At 39.2% G+C, this 20,687-nt stretch overlaps 1 protein-coding gene across 3 annotated transcripts in view; it reads right to left on the bottom strand.

The window, feature by feature from the left end:
* The window catches only part of LOC139478440 (uncharacterized), a 33,911-nt gene continuing 13,224 nt past the window's right edge, over positions 1–20,687 (bottom strand). The window contains exons 2-7 of one of the 3 annotated variants that reach the window (XM_071260901.1): positions 17,566–18,437; positions 16,668–16,958; positions 15,793–15,827; positions 11,820–11,861; positions 2,000–2,297; positions 1–351 (exon numbers count right to left, since the gene is read on the bottom strand). In XM_071260901.1, coding sequence (XP_071117002.1) covers positions 320–351; positions 2,000–2,297; positions 11,820–11,861; positions 15,793–15,827; positions 16,668–16,958; positions 17,566–18,437 — 1,570 coding nt within the window. In that variant the 3' untranslated portion in view covers positions 1–319. Of the gene's footprint in view, positions 2,298–11,819; positions 11,862–15,792; positions 15,828–16,667; positions 16,959–17,565; positions 18,438–20,687 lie in introns of all 3 variants that reach the window. The other 2 variants (XM_071260899.1, XM_071260900.1) reach the window with 2 other exon arrangements.

The following is a 20,687-nucleotide window of genomic DNA, read 5'->3' as shown; positions in this document are numbered from 1 at the left end:
CACCAGGCGAAAACAACAACATAAAAATGACTAAAGCAAGACATAAGAATACTTCTGTCATAATGAAATATTTTCAACCTCGAATTGAATTTGGCCTTGAATGAACGTATTGAAAACAAACGTACTATTTTATATGTTAGGAGGTTGTTTCACGTTTTTGTCAATATAAAAAATGTTGCTTTTTAATTTAATTCTTAAAAGTTGAGTTGGTAAGGGAAAACAATGGCAAAGTTGAAATATAGCTACAAGCATTAATATGGGGCTTCAAGCTACACTAACATTTATTGGAGTGTCCAAGTTGACATACGTGGAAGTCCACTCACGGCATCTCTCTTTGGTTGATACAGATAACTGAAACAAAATGGTCATTGTCGTATCTCATAAACATACCTACAAAATTTGTTACTTTAAACCAGAAAGTGTAGTTAGGTCTTAGGTCTGTTTGTACATAAAGGCGACGAAACCCATCTATAATCATGAGGAAACATGTATCATTCGTGTTTGATTCCGACAATATAATAATCATCCGTTTATGAATCACTATCAAATTGTGATGATACCAGGTGTTCGCGAAAAGATAACCTTATTCTGCCCCATCGGTGGCACCCGTCACAAACACATGCAAAGGCAAGTCAAATTATTCTAGAAGATGTCCCTAATCCTCCTTAGGCGGCAAAGACAGTGAACGGTGTTTTACAATAAGAAGCATAAATAAAATATGTGAAATAGATCCACTAACTGCCCTTACATCGACGGAGGTTCTGGTGTGAGGTTTGTCCACCAAATGACATCTTGAAAAAAATCAATGTGTCAAAAAACAAAAGGTGACTGGCACCTGATGATACTAAAAACTGCATGTTTGACATAAGTTTGATGAGCGGTCGAGAAACAATAGGTTTAAATATGTTGTTTTAAATTGATTATGTTTTAATTTTCCCTCTTAGCCTTGAGAGATATGGGTCTGACTCTACAATAGTAGACTGCATACACATACACAAATTAGACACTATCGGACCCTCTGAGTTGCAGGTGCAGTCTATTTGAGACCTAGAAGAGGTACGCTTTTGACACAAGAACGGACACGCAGAAGAGAGCAGAGATGTCACGGATTCAGAGATGTAACATTTTCAGTAGTCCGAAAGAAGGGGAATCTGATAATAAACAATAATAAACAGAGCAATTCCAATAGTAGGGTTTCAAAAAAAGTACCAAAACAAAGTTAATTGCACCCTGAAAAGCATGAATTCAATATTGCTGCCAAACCACATCATCATCATCATCATCATCATAATAATAATAATAATAATAATAATAATAATAATAATAATAATAATCCACCGATAACAATAGGGCTCTAATGAAAGACAAAAATGTTGTTTTGAACTTCAAGTCAAGTAGTTACATCTGTTCTAATGGTGACCACTCGGCTCACACCAGTCCTATATGTAATCTCGGCCTGCATTGGTTGGATTCTATTTACAAACAATAATGTTTCTCTGTTGTACGAACTACACTGAACCAACAACGTTAGGGATCATGCATATGTTTTAGGATATATTCATGAAAGTGTGTGCTCAGTCTTCACTACAAAAAATATTCCCAAAAATATTGATGATCCCTAACTTGTTTTGTTCAGTATATATGAATGTGATCGGTGGGTTTTCAGTTTAAAGTGAACTCCTGTTCTGTTCGAGGCAAGAGGACCCGAATGTTGAGTCCACGTGTCTTTGTCAATGACGCTCCCTGTCCATACTGCAATGAGCTGTTCGTTTCTACGTCTTCGGTCTCCACCCGGTCTTAATCAAATTCAGTTTTTGTATGCGGTAGTCGTCCAGTTTGAATGGTCTTGCTTTTAGAAGTTTATCCGAGAGGCAACAGAAAAGACAACCATCCAAGTTCTCTTGCCGGCAGACCTTCGCTAGGTCCTGCATACCGCATGACCGCAGCAACTCCTCAAGTTCACTGATGCTGAGAACTTCAAGAGATGTGGAAGCCTTACCCTGAGCTGGATCTTTGTGAGCGTTTGGGAGCACCCTTTGGACCGGCTTCTGGCTTGCAGAGATTCCGCCTTTCAGTTTCGTTTGCTCCTTGGCTCTGGTTTGTTTCACAATCGCCTTCATGTGTTCGCGTAGTACTTCGTCGTCGATGTAGTCGTAGTCAGGCCCGTCGGAGTCGGCGTCATCGCTCCCGGCCTCATCCTTGGGAACGACGTCATCGACAGAAACTGTTTTCTTCTTTCTGCCTATCTTTTTCACTTTATTCCATGTTCTCTGAACTATTGATTTCTCATCTGAGACCTGAAACACGTGCACGATGTTTGTAAGTCACTGCAGAATCACAAGGATAGATGATTACAATTATGTAATAAGAACAAATATAAATATAAATATTATTTGCTTTATGAATTCGCAAAAGACTACTAACGCACTCACTTTAGGAACACAGTGAAACCTAATTAACTCGAGTGAGTGAGTGAGTTAGGTGTAACGCCGCTTGAACAGTTAAATCACTGCGTGTACATAGACGTCAACCATTTTGGTGAAACCCACCACCGCGGGTATTGTGCTGGTAAACCAAGATACATAATCAGGCTGAATCTGGTATTCGAACCCACAATCATAGGATTCTGGCACACACAAGGTACGCAACTCTGCAAAGAGAATTTAGGCGGCTTAGCCACACATGTCCCCTCTTTAATTCGAAATCATTTACATCCACATCTTGTTTAAGACGATGGTATGCACTGATGTCAACGGCCCCTCTCTTGTCCCGAACTACGGGTTACTTATTTTCTTCGAGTTAACGAGGTTTTGCTTGTGGGCATGTAACTGACAGAAGACAACGTATGAGTCGGTTTGATGACATGCTTCAGACCGAGAACGCGGCTGTTTAACAGAGCAACCATTTAATGTGTGTGTGTGTGTGTGTGTGTGTGTGTGTGTGTGTGTGTGTGTGTGTGTCACTGCTCAGACGAATGTACATCTGCCACGTGTGTCGAACACTGACTATACGTCATATCTAACGCTCACCTTTGTTTCCTCTGCTAAACGAGCTGACGTATTTTAACCCTTATGATTAACGTTTGACTTGGATATGTAACAGGTTAATGCAATACTATGCCATTGTTTGGACAACAAGTGCCTGTATAACCCATAATCATTAAAGAAGCGAGATGTTTTCTGGTGTGACAATGAACATTTTTATACCCCCATGCCAGAATGATGACATCTGATTGGTCCACGTGATCTTGATAAAATACTTTATCATACCCCCATGCCAGAATGATGAGATCTGATTGGTCCAGGTGATCCTGATCAAATACTTTATCATACGCCCATGCCAGAATGATGAGATCTGACTTGTCCACGTGATCTTGACAGAATACTTTATCATACCTCCATGTCAGAATGATGAGATCTGATTGGTCCAGGTGATCTTGATAAAATACTGTGTTACCCGCCATGGAGGGGAATAAATTTCCCGGCGTCCCTCGCCTCCAGCTCGTGGTATAAAATCTAACGCGGGACGCTTTAAACACCATGCCCCCTCGTGATCCTGCTACAACTTACAATATGACGTCATAATACAAGCGTTAGGGAAATCGGAATGGTGATAACACGAATAAACGACAGAAGCGATTAAATAGATGTCGGGAGGTCACAGGCTGATTAAACACAGAGTAGGGATACGCTTAAAACACTTCATTTCAACAATCATCATGAAACAACCAAGACCATGACAATACCACACTTTAACCTATTTCCTGCACGAGCTAAACTACAACAGACAGGGCGTAGGAACATATCTGTCACTTTGCTTAAGTGGATTCTTAATATTATCCCCTTAACACTAATGAGCATAACCAGGACAAGCTATCCAATAATAGAACAGAAATTTCCCACTCGAAGATAAGCAAGCTACCTATTTGAAAGTCGCAGTGAGTATGCACATTGGAATAATAACACTTGATTAGATGAGTTTCCCACCTGTGCCAGCACTATATTTGGGTTCCACAAATGCCATTCTGGGACAAGCGGGCAGGCATTATTTATGTGCCACTATTTTACTAAATGTATACGCTATTGGTGTAGAATAATTCGTATGCATCCCCATGCTATCTCCATGCTTGTTACACTATGCTGAAATCACATGATCACGATGGTACAAATTGGGCTTGCGCCATGGCTTGAGCGGGAGCAGGTGTGACTCGAATCAGCTCTCTCACTGCTCTCTCACATTTCATTTGACTATCATCTAATACCACGTCCATGGATGCACTATCAGAACTATACCGATGCAAGATATGAACAGCTATGACTAAACCACCCTCACGCCAAAAGAAAACACGAAAAAGAAAGAAACACTCCATCAAGCAAGCGATCTGACGAGATAGACGCAGCTAACGCCGTGAGACAATCTCTTGAGACAGTCTACTCACCTCAAGTTCATCACCAACAAGTATTTACACCAAACCAAGGTTTCAATCGTTTGCCAGTCCCTACATGCCATCTCAGATACCCCTACCTCAGAGCCCAGATACGTCAGCCATCTTGGCCAAGCTTGATCTCATTGACAAGAAACTTTCAAAGCTAGACGCTATTGATGTGCTTTCCATCAAAACAAACATGTCCAAACTTCAACATAAAGTACAAGAAATAGACACATTGAGAACGCGATTAGATGATATTGCAGAATCAAATCAGTTTATGAGTGACTGTTTCGACACGTGGACGACGGACGAAGCTATGAGTAAAAGCGACATGAAGGCATTGAAAGATCAGATTGGGGATTGTGTTCCAAATGTATCAAATTTGAAGGCAGAAAATCTCTCGATGAAAGAATCCTTGGTTGATCAACACTGTCGCTCAATGGGAGATAATCTAATTTTCAAGAACATACCAGAGACGGAACCGGAGGGGACTCTTGAACATTGTGAGAACATTTTGAAAGACTTTATTAAAGAACATCTGGATTTAGACGCCGAAAACATGAAATTTATACGAGTCCACAGAATCGGAAGGCCCCGACCCCCGAGACATGCAGGAGATACTGTCAGGCCCCTGATAGCAAAGTTTATCTACACGAGGGAGAGAAATTCGGTAAAGGCAGCAGCAAATAAATTGAAGGGTAAACCCTTTTCTATCGTGGAGCAATTTCCTATCATGGAGCAATTTCCTGAAAAGTGCTATTGCCACTTTTGAGAGGGGCTCGACAGAAGGGTAAGCAAGCTTACCTTGTGGTTTATAAGCTGTACATCAACAGGGTGCTTCAGGACGTTCACACCCCACCACCCTACAGGACTCCCCGCAAACAATCTGGTCAAGCATAGGAATGGGACGGTGGACTCGAGTTCACGAGTGACTATTCTAGTGTGTTTCACACCCCATGCTTACCAGACTCTGATCCTGGTACAGACGCTAGCCCATGGGATAAAAAATCTAGATATAGCAATATGGCTAAACTTTCAGGACAATCTGATAACTCAGCTGCCTCTGTTGTTCACAACAGAACTTTATCTATTAATAACTCATGTACTGACAACCATAATCCTCTTGATGTTTCAGATCTACCTAAGGATTGCCTGTCTGTTGTCGAATGTACCCAGGATAATGTGTTGAAAATTGACCCTTGTATATCGCCCTCTGGTGTAAAAAATGGTACAGTTACTCTCATTCAAAGGGATATATTTTTAGAAAAATCTACTTTGCATATGTGTGAGGCTCCAACTGATCACTCCCAAACAATTGACTGCATGAACAAGCAGATAAATAATTGGGACAATGATATTCCTAACATAATACCATTGCAGAGAATTGTATTCCAGAATGTGAATATTCCCCAGGAGAAAACACTGGTAATAATAGTAATACTATTGATGCAAATCAGGTTGATGATGATGATGATGATGATGATGATGATGATGATGATGTGTTGAAATGTGACACTATTTCATCATCCTCTGATGTTACAAATGGTTCAGTCACTCCTATCCAAAATAATTTACTTGCAATAAAATCTATATTTCATATGTCTGAGGTTCCTTTTAAACACGCCCCAAAAATGACTGCATAAACAAGCAGATAAATAATAGGACCAATGATATTGCTAAACATAATAACATTGCAGAGAATTGTATTCCAGAAGGTGAATCTTACCTAATAGTTAATACTTGTGGAAATGGTAATACAAATTATGCAAATGAGGTTGATGCTAATGCCTGGGTTGGCGATGATGATGATGATGATGATGATGATATTGATGATGATATGTTGAAATGTGACTCTAATACACCATCCCCTGATGTTACACATGACACAGTCAATCTTATCCAAAATATTTCATTTCAAACAAAATCTATTTTTCATATGTCTAAGGCTCCCACTGAACACACCCAAACAATTGACTGCATAAACAAACAGGTAAATAATAGGGCCAATGATATTGCAAAACATGGTAACATGGTAGAGAATCGTTTTCCAAAAGGTGAATCTTCCCTAGGAGATAATACTTGTGGAAATGTTAATACTAATTATGCAAATCAGGTTTATGTTAATGCCAGGGATGGCGATGGCGATGATGATGATGATGATGATGATGATGATGATACTGATGACGTTGATGATGTTGATGATGTTGATGATATGTTGAATTGTGACTCTAATATACCATCCCCTGATGTTACAAATGACACAGTCAATCTTATCCAAAATAATTTATTACAAACAAAATCTATTTTAAATATGCCCGAGGCTCTCACTGAACACATTGCATTCTCCCCTTAGGAGATTATACTGGTGATAATAGTAATACAAATGATGCAAATCAGGTTGATAATGATGTGTTGCAAATATACCCTATAATATCACCCCCTGATGTTATAAATGGTATAGTCACTCTCATCCAAAGTAATATGTTTTCAGCAAATTCAGCTTTGCATATGTCTGAGGTTCCTACTGATCATCCCCCAAATAGTGACTGCATAATCAAGCAGGTAAATAATAGGGCCAATGATATTGCTAAATATATTAACATTGCAGAGACTTGTTTTCCGAGCAGACAATGCTGGTGATAACGATAATACTAATGATGCAAATCATGGAGGTGGAGGTGGAGATGATGATGATGATGATGATTTTACAGATAGTGATCATGCTGATGACCCTATAATTAGAAATGATTTTATTTTAAATAAGTTAAAATTCCTAAGCTTAAATGTGTGTGGACTTAGAAAACGATTAGGCTACAAAGAATTTAATAACTTGCTTAAAAGTGGAGACATAATATGCCTTCAAGAAACAAAAACTGATTCCTTGGATGACTTACAAATTGATGGATATACTCTATTTCTTCAAAATAGATCAGGGGCTCTGAGAAAATCAGGGGGGTTAGGTATTGCAAATAGAAATATATATGTAAACTATATCACTCCTACTGAGGTCAAATGTGAGCATATTCAATGGATTAAAATCTGCAGAAAATTATATAACTTGGACCAGGATTTCTACCTAGGCAATGCCTACGTTTCCCCCAAGGGGTCAAATATGTTACTGCTTATACATTCTTTGAAATTGAAAAATCTATACTTGAGGTATTCTCAAATATTGATTATGTTACAATAATCGGCGATTTTAATGCAAGAACAAGTGATTTATGTGATTATAATGTTTTTGATGAATACATAATTGATGAATTTGATCTAGATGTAAATGAGATAAGAAAAGAGATTGAGCCTGAATCTACACTGGATGACTTGAATTTGCCAAGGGTGAGGATAGAATCAAGATAAATAACTTCGGGAATAAACTGATTGATATTTGTAAAAATCTGAATTTATTTATAGGAAATGGACGACTGGGTAGGGATAGACGTATTGGAAAAACAACATGTAAGGACAAAACTGTAATTGATTATGTCATTGCTTTTTTTATAACATTTGATATACAGGAGTTCTCTCCCTTATTCTCGGCTATACATTGTTCACTCACATTCTCTCTAACTGTGACAAAACCTAACTTAGAAAACCTGGACTCCCCTCAACCGAATAACATACATAAGGAAATGAATCAACCAAAACGTTACGACAGCAACAAAACTGACTTATTCTGCCAAAATATAAATGTTGAACAAATAAATAAACTCATCCAGTTAGCCCACGCAGCGCTCATCGCGCACGTGCTAACTGACGCTGCACGTGCGGCATTTGGTGTGAGAAGCTGTGGTGGCGAAGCTAGTAAAACTGATAAACTATGGTTCGGAAATGAATGCAAAAAGGCAAGAAAAATGTTTAACAAAGCTTTTAAGAAACATAATGCAGTAAGAAAAAAAAGTGTCTACCGACAGCATTAGAAGGCATATAAAAATGAATGGACAAACATATACGAAATTATAATAACCAACTGACCGAACCTTTTCGCAAAAATATCAAACAATCGCCAAAAGAATTTTGAAAAATATTAAATAAACAACGTATAACAGTAAAGAAAAATATACCGGATATTGCTAGCTTCTTTGAATTTAAAAAATAAATAAACCAGAACCCTAAACAAGACGAAGATGATTTTAATGAATATATTTTAGATGGGAATGTAAGTGACTGCAGTGTTTTGAATGATGATATCAATACTGATGAAATTATAAAGGCAGCAACGAAACTAATACGGAACAAAGCAGCAAGTCTAGATAACGTAGAAAACGACTATATCATTGACAGTGTCGATTTATTAGCCCCTTTATATACTGAATGCTGTAATCTGGTACTCGCCCCTGGTATTACACTGAAGCATGGTTAACAGGAATAATAAAACCAATTTACAAACAGTAAGGTGATCCATATGACCCAAATTCGTATAGATCGATAACATTGCTGAGTTGCTTTGGTAAATTGTTTACAAGTATTCTAAATGACCGATTAAAACTCCTTTTAGAAGAAAACGATCTTAAAACATCAGCGCTAGCTGGCTTCAGAAAGATTTTTTTCAACTGCAGATAATGTATTTGTTATTCATATGTTAACACAGTTATTAAAAACACAAAAGAAAAAACTCTACTGTGCCTTTATAGACTTCACCAAAGCATTTGACACTGTCTGGAGAACTGGTCTTTGGACCAAAATGCTAAAAACAGGCATAAAGGGTAGATTCTTCAATTTGGTCAAAAATATGTATATGAACATCAAATTATTGGTAAAATGAAATAATACATTATCTGAGTATTTTCCATGGGAGTGAGGTGTACGACAAGGGGAAAATCTGTCACCCGTTTTGTTTTCAATCCTACTTAATGACCTGGAATCCTTTTAATCGATAACGAATGCGTAGGAATAAATATCGACTGCTTAACGGAGAATGAGACACAGATCTGGATACATTTGATAGTACTCCTATATGCAGACGGCACTGTACTTTTTAGCGAAACCCCCAAAGGTCTACAATATTCATTAGATGTGTTTCAAAATTACTGTATAAGGTGGAAACTAAAGGTAAATATATCAAAAACCAAGATTTTGATTCTTGGAGGAGGTCCGGCTAAATCTTCCAAAAATATATTTGTTCTAAATAAACGGCCTCTGGAAAAAGTAGATACTTATACATACCTAGGAATAAAATTCCATAGAAACAGAATATTTGTTATGGGAATAAAAGCTCTGATTGAAAGTGAAACGAAAGCGATGAACAGCCTATTAAAAAGAGCTAGAAGTTAAATCTACCACTCGATTGTCTCCTAACTGCTTTTGATATCATGGTTGCTCCAATCCTTTTATATTGTTCAGATGTATGGGGTTTTGAAAAGTTAGAGGTAATAGAAAAAAAACAAATAAAATTCTTGAAACTTGCAGCCGGATTAAGAAACTCAACGCCAAATTATATGGTATATGGAGAACTTAACAGGGAACCAATATATATTAAACTGTTTAAACGTATAATAGCTTATTGGCACAAATTGAATTGCCAAAGTGGCATGAAAAAATATCATATTTCTGTACCGCTACATTATCTCAAAGCCAGCGGAATACAAAACAAATTTTCCATGGATTATGTGTGTTCAAAAGATACTAAATTATGTCGGACTAAGTGAAATATTTCATAAACCATACATATGCTCTACAAATTGGCTAGTCTCAACGGTCGAACAGAAACTTAAGCATCAGTTTATACAGAAGTGGAGGGATAGAGTGGAGTCGAGTCCAAAGGGTATATACTATAAACACTATAAGCAAAACTCAAATTTTGAAAACTATCTGTTACTTCCTAAAGGCAACTATATGCCGATATTAAAATTTCGTAATTCAAATCATGACTTGCCCGTTCAGACAGGCCGATGGCAGAATATACCAAGAGAAGAAAGACTTTGTCAACTCTGTGATTCACTTTCAGTTGGAGATGAGTTTCACTATCTTTTCAGATGCGAAGCTCTTCTCCAACTAACAATTCGGTATATCCCCAAAAAATACTACCTGTGGCCAAATATTTTTAAACTCTGTAGTACTGTTTCACCCAAAATGCTTAAAGATATAAGAAATCTGTCAAGATATATTGTATGTCTATATATTTATATATATGGCTGTAAATGCTCATGTACGGCTGGTGGTGGTTTCTTTGAGAATATTAAACTGAAACTGAAACCTATGTTTGGATTGCCCAGGATTGTTGCGACATGAAACAGTTTATTTGTATGTTTGAGCAACGATGCAAAGATTTAGGAATGAAAAACTGGTAATTCATCATTTCTCTCTCATTATAATTCCGAGATGTTTGTGCTTGCTTCAGAATTGTATCTTATATCACCTTTGATAGGAAAAGATTTGGCACATATTCTCATTTCATTTCATATTCTTGCCCATAATTTAAAAGTACAAAAAATGCGTTATAGCAAAGTTGATGCAGACCAAAATATATTAATTGTCAAAACTGTGATTATATGGTCATCGAAGATCAGTACCATTTTCTTCTGGTTTGCCCACATTATACAGAAAGTAGCAATAAGTTTATCCCGAATAATGACCACAACTACCCTTCCCGCCCAAACCGGAAGTGATGTCTTCAACAAAAACATACATATTGAAAGATATTGCCTTGTACTTAAAAATAAACTTACATGAATGAAAATATACACTTTATGATAATTGCTGTTAAAACTTGTCCAAAATCTGTTTATATAAATTGCAATCTCGGCAATGTGGCCTCCAATTCTAAAATAACAGAAAGTCTTTACCTTTTTGTTTCAAATTCATTTTAGAGAATAATCGTATAAAGAAGGAAAAGTCTCATTTAGGTCCTAGGTCCTATATCAAATATGCAAAGGAAACGCGACATGCCGTTATACTTAATCGTGATAGAGCGTGAACAATGCTAAATGCGGCATTCAGGTAGATGCACTCGTTCACTCCTTTCCTTGATATTCCTCTAAAAAGAACTATTTACAACCATACAAATCATTAGACATTAGAAGATGCAACATTATGGAAGCTAGGAGTAACAATATTGCGCGAGCTGAGTCAAGCAGTCTGTGAGGTGTTAGCCTATCCTGTCATCTTTTAATATATCTTCCTGAGGCAAGCGTGTCCACACCCTGTATCAAAGTCTTGCAGAAGCTAGGCTGATATAGCCTAGTGGACACTCTTACCCCGGGGAGATGCTCTTGACAATCTGAGAATATTTATACACGTGAATGTGCTGAAATAATTTCGATTTTAAGTAGGTGTTAAAAATAACACACGGAATAAACTAGTAAGCAGGAAAGGGGAAGACACAAAACAAGCGCCACTCGGATGTGAAGAACAAAAACTACACTAGGACCATTGATAATATTGCCTCTTATACCTTGGTTCTTTTCGTTTTTCGAACAGCATAATTTGTCCTCAACTGTAAAGAAACACATACGTTTTGTTCGTCATATTGTAATCTACATGTATCTATTGACCTTTTTCACACTTCGCTATTTCCGGTTTGAAAGCGAGGCTTGGAGAGCAGAAGGTGAAGGCTGGATATCACATGAAACACATGGAGATGTAAACAAGGCATGCAATCGGGACAAACTGTGACAATTTAACCATCCCGGTACATTTATCGTAAGTATTGAACATTATTCTTATTGACAAACTATTCTACTGTTATCTGGTCTCCTTACCGATATCTGGCCGTTCTGTTGTGATTTCAATTTAAAATATCCATGACCACCTGGTAACTCCCAGTGCAGTTTATGGTAGCTGAACAGACTTAATACAAATTCTACTGAAATCTTGTAAAAAATAATTCATTGTTTACACACCATTAAGCCAAACTATTTATTGTGAGTTTAAATAATTTTGCGGGTTGTATTTGAAGTCGAAATATTGACCTTTTGACCATATCTAAATATATGTCAGAAACTAACTAAATTGATATGTTGATATAATGTATCATATTGTAACCTACTGAGAATTTACAATCGTAACAAATCAGAAGTTTGCATCAGTTGTGTATTTGATGTAAATTGTAATGGACTCAAATGCATTCCAATAAAATATTAGACCTCTAGATCTACTTGTGCTGTTGTGATTGTGAACAGTTGTTATTTTGATTGTCAATGTTGACAGATTAGATAGCATGAGGTGTAATATTTCAACTGAATTATTACATAAAGGGTGTGTAAATATTTAAAGTAAAGTACAGTTTGATCTGCAATTTTGGTAACAATTAATATTTCGACCAAAATTATATTTACTTTACTGTACCAATTTAATCATGTCATGAAATGAACAAAAAAACAACTAATAATGTCCAGTAAATGTTCAATCTACATGTGATCTTTATATAATTTACAGAAACAGATAACTCTTTAACAGTTTGTATTCAAATATTTCAAATGCATAAATTGATATTGACATTATAATTCAATCAAAAAGAGAAAAATATAAAAATATAAATACATAGAAGAAATTTGTTTTCCTTGTCAAATAACGATGATAGCATGAATTTATCTCATGCTCCTTGTATAGCATGCTCCTTGTGAAAATTCATTCCATTTCTTCTTCGAATGTACCTTATATGATGACATTACTGACAGCTATCGATAATCTTGGAGGACAAAAAACTCTACATAGTATTCTTTTTGGTGATTCAAACTTAGAAGTTTTCCTGAATACAAAAATATTCTTGTCTGTACACAAATTTATAGAAACGACTAACAGATTCAGTAGCTAGCATATTATTGTTTCCAAATTGTTAATCATTAATATTGTTAAATCTATATTCAACACTAAAATGTATAATATTAGGATATGTATGAGATGCACACTGTCTTCACTTTCCAGCACATTGTACATATCCTTCATATGAGCACTGTATATATATTGCGCACTATGTTTCCACAATGTGAAGCTTCAACTGTAAATTGTTCATTTTCATTATGCAATATTATGTATAACTGTATATAGGGAGAAGGCGGTAATAAGTGCTGCCCTTTGTATTTTTGGACAATAAAATATGTTTAATAATATTTCATCTTGTGATCTGACAAAGTTAATATTTTCAAGTCAAGATATCAACTTTAGTAAACCACATGAAGAGATAAATATTGCATTTGACAAAATAAATTCAAGTCTTATATTTTCTTTGTGATCTTCATGACCTTACTCAGAAAACCATAGTGTCAATGAGGCAGACTGACTGTAGGTGTGACAAAACGTGATATTTCACCTGATTTTAATAAAAATCTTATTTTTTTCACTCTAGCGAAAGTATGTTTTCAGCATGGTCATGATTAAATACATACCGGTAATGCAAATATCAAAACGTGTTTCATTAAAACAAGCGTGAATTTCTGTGTGACATTGATATAAAGAGCTGTAGTACACTATCATTAAATTGATGCATCTGTTGAGTTTACCCTTTACACAGAATATACTGTTTGAGTTTTCGACATATCAGATGAATTCATGCCTTCAAGATTGTTCTAAAGTACATGTAGCATGTAATGTTACACACTGTGATTAATTTTCCTTAAACTTCTCTATTTCAGAAGAATGTTGTTTTCTAAATAAGCAATATTTTGAGAGAAGGTGAATATGCATTGTTTATAAAAAATGTTATTGAAGTAGGAATATTATTACAATATTATAGAATTATTCATTTCAGGCCAGCGAGTGAACACACGAGCATGTGTAGTGAGTGAGTGAGTGAGTATGGTTTTACGCCGCTTTTAGCAATATTCCAGCAAAATCACGGCGGAGGACACCAGAAATGGGCTTCACACATTGTACCAATATCGGGAATCGAACCCGGGTCTTCGGCGTGACGAGAGAAAGCTTTAACCACTGGGCTACCCGACCGCCCCCCTAGCATATGTAAGCCATTATCGTGCGGTATACAGTGAGAGACATATGATGAAATTACGCCCCATACCCTGAGGACACTTGGTAAAGACCTTCATTAGCAATATGACGTTCAGTCGTCGCCATTTCTCCATTATGGAGATCGTGGCATCAGAACATCATCTCGTGATATAGGCGGGAGGTGGATAAGGTGCTGATCCACGGCGGCACACCTGAATTGTGAAACGATGTAACGAGACCTAAGAAGAAACAGTATCATCAAGACCATCAGTTCAGCAGCCCTGGAGGATGCAGTATGACTGAAGCAAGGGGACATGACGAAGACGCTCAAGCTCAGCCAAACAATCCGAAATAACCTCACACTGTTCAGCTTAACCTGTCCACGCGCAGAGCGAGGTGTTGAAAGACTGGGGAATGATGTAAACTCTAACCCTGACCATAAATCTAACCCTGACCTTGACCCTGACCCTGACCCTAAACTTACTACTCAATTCATGATAAGGATACTATGCTAGTTCACACACTTACGAAACTCGGGAGACAACAAGTATAATGTTTTCGTTTGTACATTATTATTGAAATGAAGAATAACATGCGTCAGTTCCATGCCCAAATCGCATCCTCTTCGTACAACAACATCTCCAAACAACCAGTCAGATCTACCTTCAACCACCAACACCACTGGGCAGTCGAATACCACTACCAAATGTTGAGTGGTATATCATCACCTACAGCTCCGTTTACAGTGTAGATAACAATGACTACAAGTCGACCAGGATAACGTGGCAACTATGTGATATAAACACGATAAAAAAAAATAATTAATGTCCGAATCAATAAAACAAGTCGCCATCTTGGATCTGATGTTCCGAAGAGCAGCATACGTTGGAAATGTCTGCTAAATGTTCAACTTAAAGGTATCTATATTTAATTTACCATTTCTAGTTGCTGCAGCCGTTGTATAACATGCTTCACTAAGAAGTTTCAGAATCTCAAGATGCAGGAACAAAATTATTTAATGTTAACTAATATGGATGAAATATTAAACAAAAACGTTTAACAGAAGTGACAGTTTGGGATGTAGAAAACCCTAGTTCAAGGTCACCATACCAAAATATGGTCGATGGTTATGTTGTTAATGGCTTGGTTATTGAGAAAGTAATATTTTGGGATAGAGAGAAGCACTTCTAGTAACTTTAATGAGAACTGTGAGGATGTGTAGGATTAAGAAAAGACAGAAAAAAAGTTGCAGGTTGTTTGAGAAAAAATGTTATTTGTTATTTGTTATTTGTTATTTGCTACTCTAAAGAGGAGAGAATAGTTAGGATGTGTAGGATTTGAATACCGGGAGAAAAAACGGAAATATCTAATAATTTGTATATTTAAGAAGATATTATATAGGAAATGTTCCGTTCTTGCACAGAGAATCAATACAGGGAAAGATTTGAATAAGCAAAGTGATATGTTGATGTTTTCCTTACCGGTAGTGGCACCTCTTGGCTTGGTATTGACTCACCTAAACAACAGCGATTATTAGGATTCCATATCACATTTCTGTAGTGGCTTTGACACATATTGATTATAGTTTATAACAAAGAAGATATTTCGTTACGATACATGTTAGACAAATAGGCAAATGACAAGACATTGTCAAGACATTACTTGCATAATATAGAGAAAAATAGTTGATATTGTTCGGGAGTGGGGTGGGTGGTTGGGAGGTGGGGGTGGGAGGTGTGGTGGGTGGAGGGGAGGTGGGGTAAGGATGATGGGGTGGGTGGTTGGGAGGTGGGGGAAGGATGGTTGGGTTGGTTGGAGGGGAGGTGGGGTAATTAAGGTGGGGTGGTTGGTTGGGAGGTGGGGGAAGGATGGTGGGGTGGTTGGTTGGGAGGTGGGGGAAGGATGGTGGGGTGGGGGGAGGGGTGGTTGAGTGGCAGCTTGTAGTATGGAGGGCGGTGGGTGGCTGGATGATGAGATGGTAGGTTAAAGGTTGGAGGGGTGAGTGGGCGTGCGGTAGGGTGGAGAGATTGTGGGGCTGGTGGATTGTTTGGTTGTCATGCGGCGGCAGCTGGCGAACTCATGCTTCATAAAAAAATTTAATGGAAGTGATTATACTGAAAATGGCACTTCCCCTTAAGGCAGGTTTTACAGTATATCACTTGGGTCAGGGTCGCGGTTTGGGTCAAGGAAGGGTTAGGGTCGCGGTCACGGTTGAGGTTAGGGTTTGGATAAGGATCCGCGTTACGGTGAGGGTTAGGGCTAGGGTTAGCTTAAAGGCTGTAGATTGAAACGCATATTTTAGGACAAGTCAGATTGGTATGTATTCATATGAACGTTATAAACAAGAAGGAATTACAATTATTTGAAGTGTCTCCCCATCCAAGCCCACTGAACGCCTCGGCTATGGAAGCGGCCAGCTCTCCATCGGATGTGCCCTCAAAATGATCTGCCGGTTTGCCCTTGGTGTCTCGTGGCCTGCTAGGTTGGTTTGCCACTGGTTTTCCTCTGGCCTGCGGCGCAATTGGTTGTGGCGCAACATGCTTGGTCGGGGTTGACGGTGGGGCGGCTTTAATAGGCCTTGAAACTGGGATTGCCTTGGACAGCAGAGGTGGGAGTGGAGGCTGCCTGCCGTGGGGGGTCACTGGGGCTGGAACCAGACATTCATGGGTGAGAATAACACAAGTATATGCAATCCACATGTGTATGGGTTCCGGGTTAGATTTAATCCCCAGCCTATGCTGGTCGTGAGAGGAGACTAAGTGGATCGGGTGGTCAGGCTCGCGGACAGATTGATTGCGTGTGACTGTACCCCGACGCCGCTGGTCGTTTCTCACAATATCAATCACTGGATTGTCCGGTCCGTCGTCATAGCTGGAACATCACGGCGACTGTAAATCTCTGAGCGTCACCCAGGCAACCAATGGCTGACAGCAACGTTACGAGGTACGATTGCACACATTCAGCTAGGTCTCACGTGACTACCCGCTATTGCGACAACCAGAGGGTATTGGGGTATGTTTTGCCCTGTACAAAAGCCAAAATGAAACATGAGTACATGCATATTTCATGGATTTACATGACATGATACGTCCGTGTCTTTAGACTTGATGAAATATTTATGATGTTTGGAAATGTAGATTAATAATACAATTGTGGTGACACACAATCACGGGCTATGTCCTATGCGCTCCTTAGTGTTATTCTGGTTTTGTGAGGGTTCGAATAGTCAAGCGAATATATCAGTCTGTTCTTACCTGGCCGCTGGGGTATGGGGGCTTCTTGTCTCAGCCCTCCTGGGGCCTCCCCATGAGTTGACTTGAGTCTAGGGGGCACAGGGGGAGGAAGGGTGGCAGACTCAGATTCAGGTTCTTTGATCTCCAAGAACTGGACATGTGACGTCCGCAGAAAGTCCACATAGAGCGTTCCCTCCACGAAATCCGGCGTGGCAGCGCTTTCTGAGAAGTTTTGGAGCACGAACAACTCGTAGTCATCACTGTCCATGTATTCTGGAGTCTGGACTTCGATCTCGCTGATTTCCGGGTTGTCTAGGGGGATGACCACAGCGCTCCTACGACAGAATTTCGAATTGGGGTCCCCCGTCATACCCTTGTAATGGCCGAACAACACGGGAGCGGTGTCCTTGACCCCTGTCAGCAACATCTCACCACTGTAAGACTGGAGGTTATCAATGGCCTCCTTGATGTCCGTTGACATGATCTCCTGGACGCTAGAGTCGATGAACTTGACACACTGAGGCAGTTTGTACGTATCAACCACATTTTTGATCGTCTGCTCAGTGTCGTCTGCTTGAACCTGAAATACCCCTCTGACACTTTTCGGCAGGATAATATCCTCACCGCCACGTGTACACCTCACGGAATTCAGACCATGGACCTTGGACCGACGAACAGCTTTCAGTTCCAAAGAATCTCCCACATTAAGGGTTTTGGGGTTTCCAGAGGGTTCCTTGAAGCTCACCTGGGTTAGTACCCGTACGTGGCGCGGGAAATAGTTGATGAGCTCCTCAACCGACTTATATCTGTGATGGACTCCGTGGAGTGGCTGAACCTTTACCTTGCCGTTGTACTGGTACGGGAGCCCGATCTCATAACCTTCCCGTTCATATCTGCAACAGTCAACGTTACCGGTGAGTGAGTTTGGTTTTACGCCCTTGTTAGCAATATTCCAGCACTATCACCGCGGGGGACACCAGAAATGGGCTTCATACATTGTACCCATGTCGGGAATCGAACCCGGGTCTTCGGCGTGACGAGCGAACGCTTTAACCATTAGGGTACCCGACCGCCCCTACTGGTAATAAGAAAGATTATTTGTTAAATACGTGCTCGTTATAAATTAGGGACCGGTCATGCAATAATGGTTTTGTTTCTGCCGGTCACTGCCTGATTACATACAAATTGTACGGGACTAGGGGCGGTCGGGTAGCCTGGTGGTTAAAGCGTTCGCTCGTCACACCGAAAACCCGGGTTCGATTCCCGACATGGGTACAATATGTGAAGCCCATTTCTGGTGTCCCCCGCCGTGATATTGCTGGAATATTGCTAAAAGCGGCGTAAAACCATACTCACTCACTGTACGGGACTAACAACACATTTTTATTTCCCTCAAGTGACAATCATTTTAGTGAGGCAGAAATGCGTTTTTCGTTTTAAACCGTTAGGCCATTAACCCGTTAGTGCATTAATCCGCTCTGCTTACTTGGATGCCATCCTTTGGAGGATCGGGGGTTTATGTCATCAACGTCAAAACAGGTGTCTTAGATGATACAGTCCCATGACCTCAACGACCGCCGGACATTGTACACTAGCAGTAGACGCCCCGGACATGGATACCTGGTGCCAAATGGCCTAGGGCAATCAGAAGTAGGTAACACTATACCAGGAAACATATACCTAAGGAGCTAATGTCCTATTCATCACTATGTTCTGGTACACAATGTCCTTCTCATTTGGACCGCCCCCGTGGTCTAGTGGTAAAGTGTCCGCCCGGAGAGCGGAATGTCCAGGGCTCGATCCCCGGCTGTGTCATACCAAAAGACGTTAAAAGATGGTACTTGTTGTTATCCTGTCTGCATGGCGCTCGGTAGTAAGGGGCTAAAACAAGAACTGGTCGGCTCAGAGTCAGTATACTGTGGCTGAGTGGGGTATTCATGTTAAACTGAGGCATGGTATCTCAGTGGGTTGGCACTATAAAATCGCATTAGTCCGGACTAGTACAAGCAGCCACGCACACACACTCACACGTGCATGCACGTCGCTATATAAGTGCAATACTCTTGGACACGACGTTAAACTCCATTTCACCTCACCCTCTCGTTAGTTCCACTGTTCGCATCAAACAAAACTGACTCTTCGATGGGTATCAATAAATATACGGATAGCGGATTTACGCATAGTGGACGCTCCAGTTTTTACGTTTATAACTCTATGAACGCTAAAACACCTTGAAGTCAAATCTTATAAATAAATACTTCACTGACTTCTTAGATAATCATAAACATGCCAAAATGACGTTAGACAACAGTACAAATCAGTGACCCAGTTAAGGACAATAATCCAGTACAAATCCCACCCATTGTATTATCAGCCAATAAGAAAATAGTTCTCCGTTAGATATAAATGCAAAATAAATTGTTGCAAAAGAAGAAGAAGAAGTAAGATGACACACACAAAATGCAAAACAAAAACATAAAAAGTTGTTTGCATGAATGTCGGAGTAAACAGTTTAGAAGCGAGCAGGAGATGGATTTGTCTGGTGTAATGACAGCGTCGCCCTGTTCACGTTCCTTAGCAGCCATGCGTTGCTTCAACATTCCGACATGTCTTGTACTTCTCCTCTGTCTCGATATCTGATAATATGTTTGAAAGGAATCTTTTGAAAGCCACCCGCGGGTCACAGTGACACGGAATTGAACATGACGTCCTTTGACCCGTTCTGTGTTTACAATACTATCAAGCAACACACATTTTTTTAATATAATTCGGTTAATCTGTCATGGCTGGTGGGTGTTGCATCACACAGCCTTCGGGCATGTTTGTGAATTATTTACTTAACCCAAAATGATTGTCACATGCGGCGACGTAAATGACGAAGTGAATATTTTAAAGGTTTTTTTCTGCACATTATCTTTATCAACATCAGTACATCGTGATATACTGATGTCTTTGAGTTTCATATCATTTCAAAGGGGAATTCTCATACATTGTCGTCATACAGTTACATCTCTTTAGTTCGAACCCCTGTCTGGGAATCCTGCCTTATAGACTTGTTGGTGATAACTTATATGCAAAGGAAACATATTTGGCTATTCTGGACATTTGTAAATCCGGACTATTTTATTTAATACGGTCCCGTC

Source organism: Haliotis cracherodii, unplaced genomic scaffold (assembly GCF_022045235.1).
Source record: "Haliotis cracherodii isolate W230 unplaced genomic scaffold, xgHalCrac1.p SCAF_4, whole genome shotgun sequence".
Lineage (NCBI taxonomy): Eukaryota > Metazoa > Mollusca > Gastropoda > Lepetellida > Haliotidae > Haliotis > Haliotis cracherodii.
Note: the sequence above shows the minus strand (reverse complement) of the source record. Positions and strands in the feature narration are given on the sequence as shown.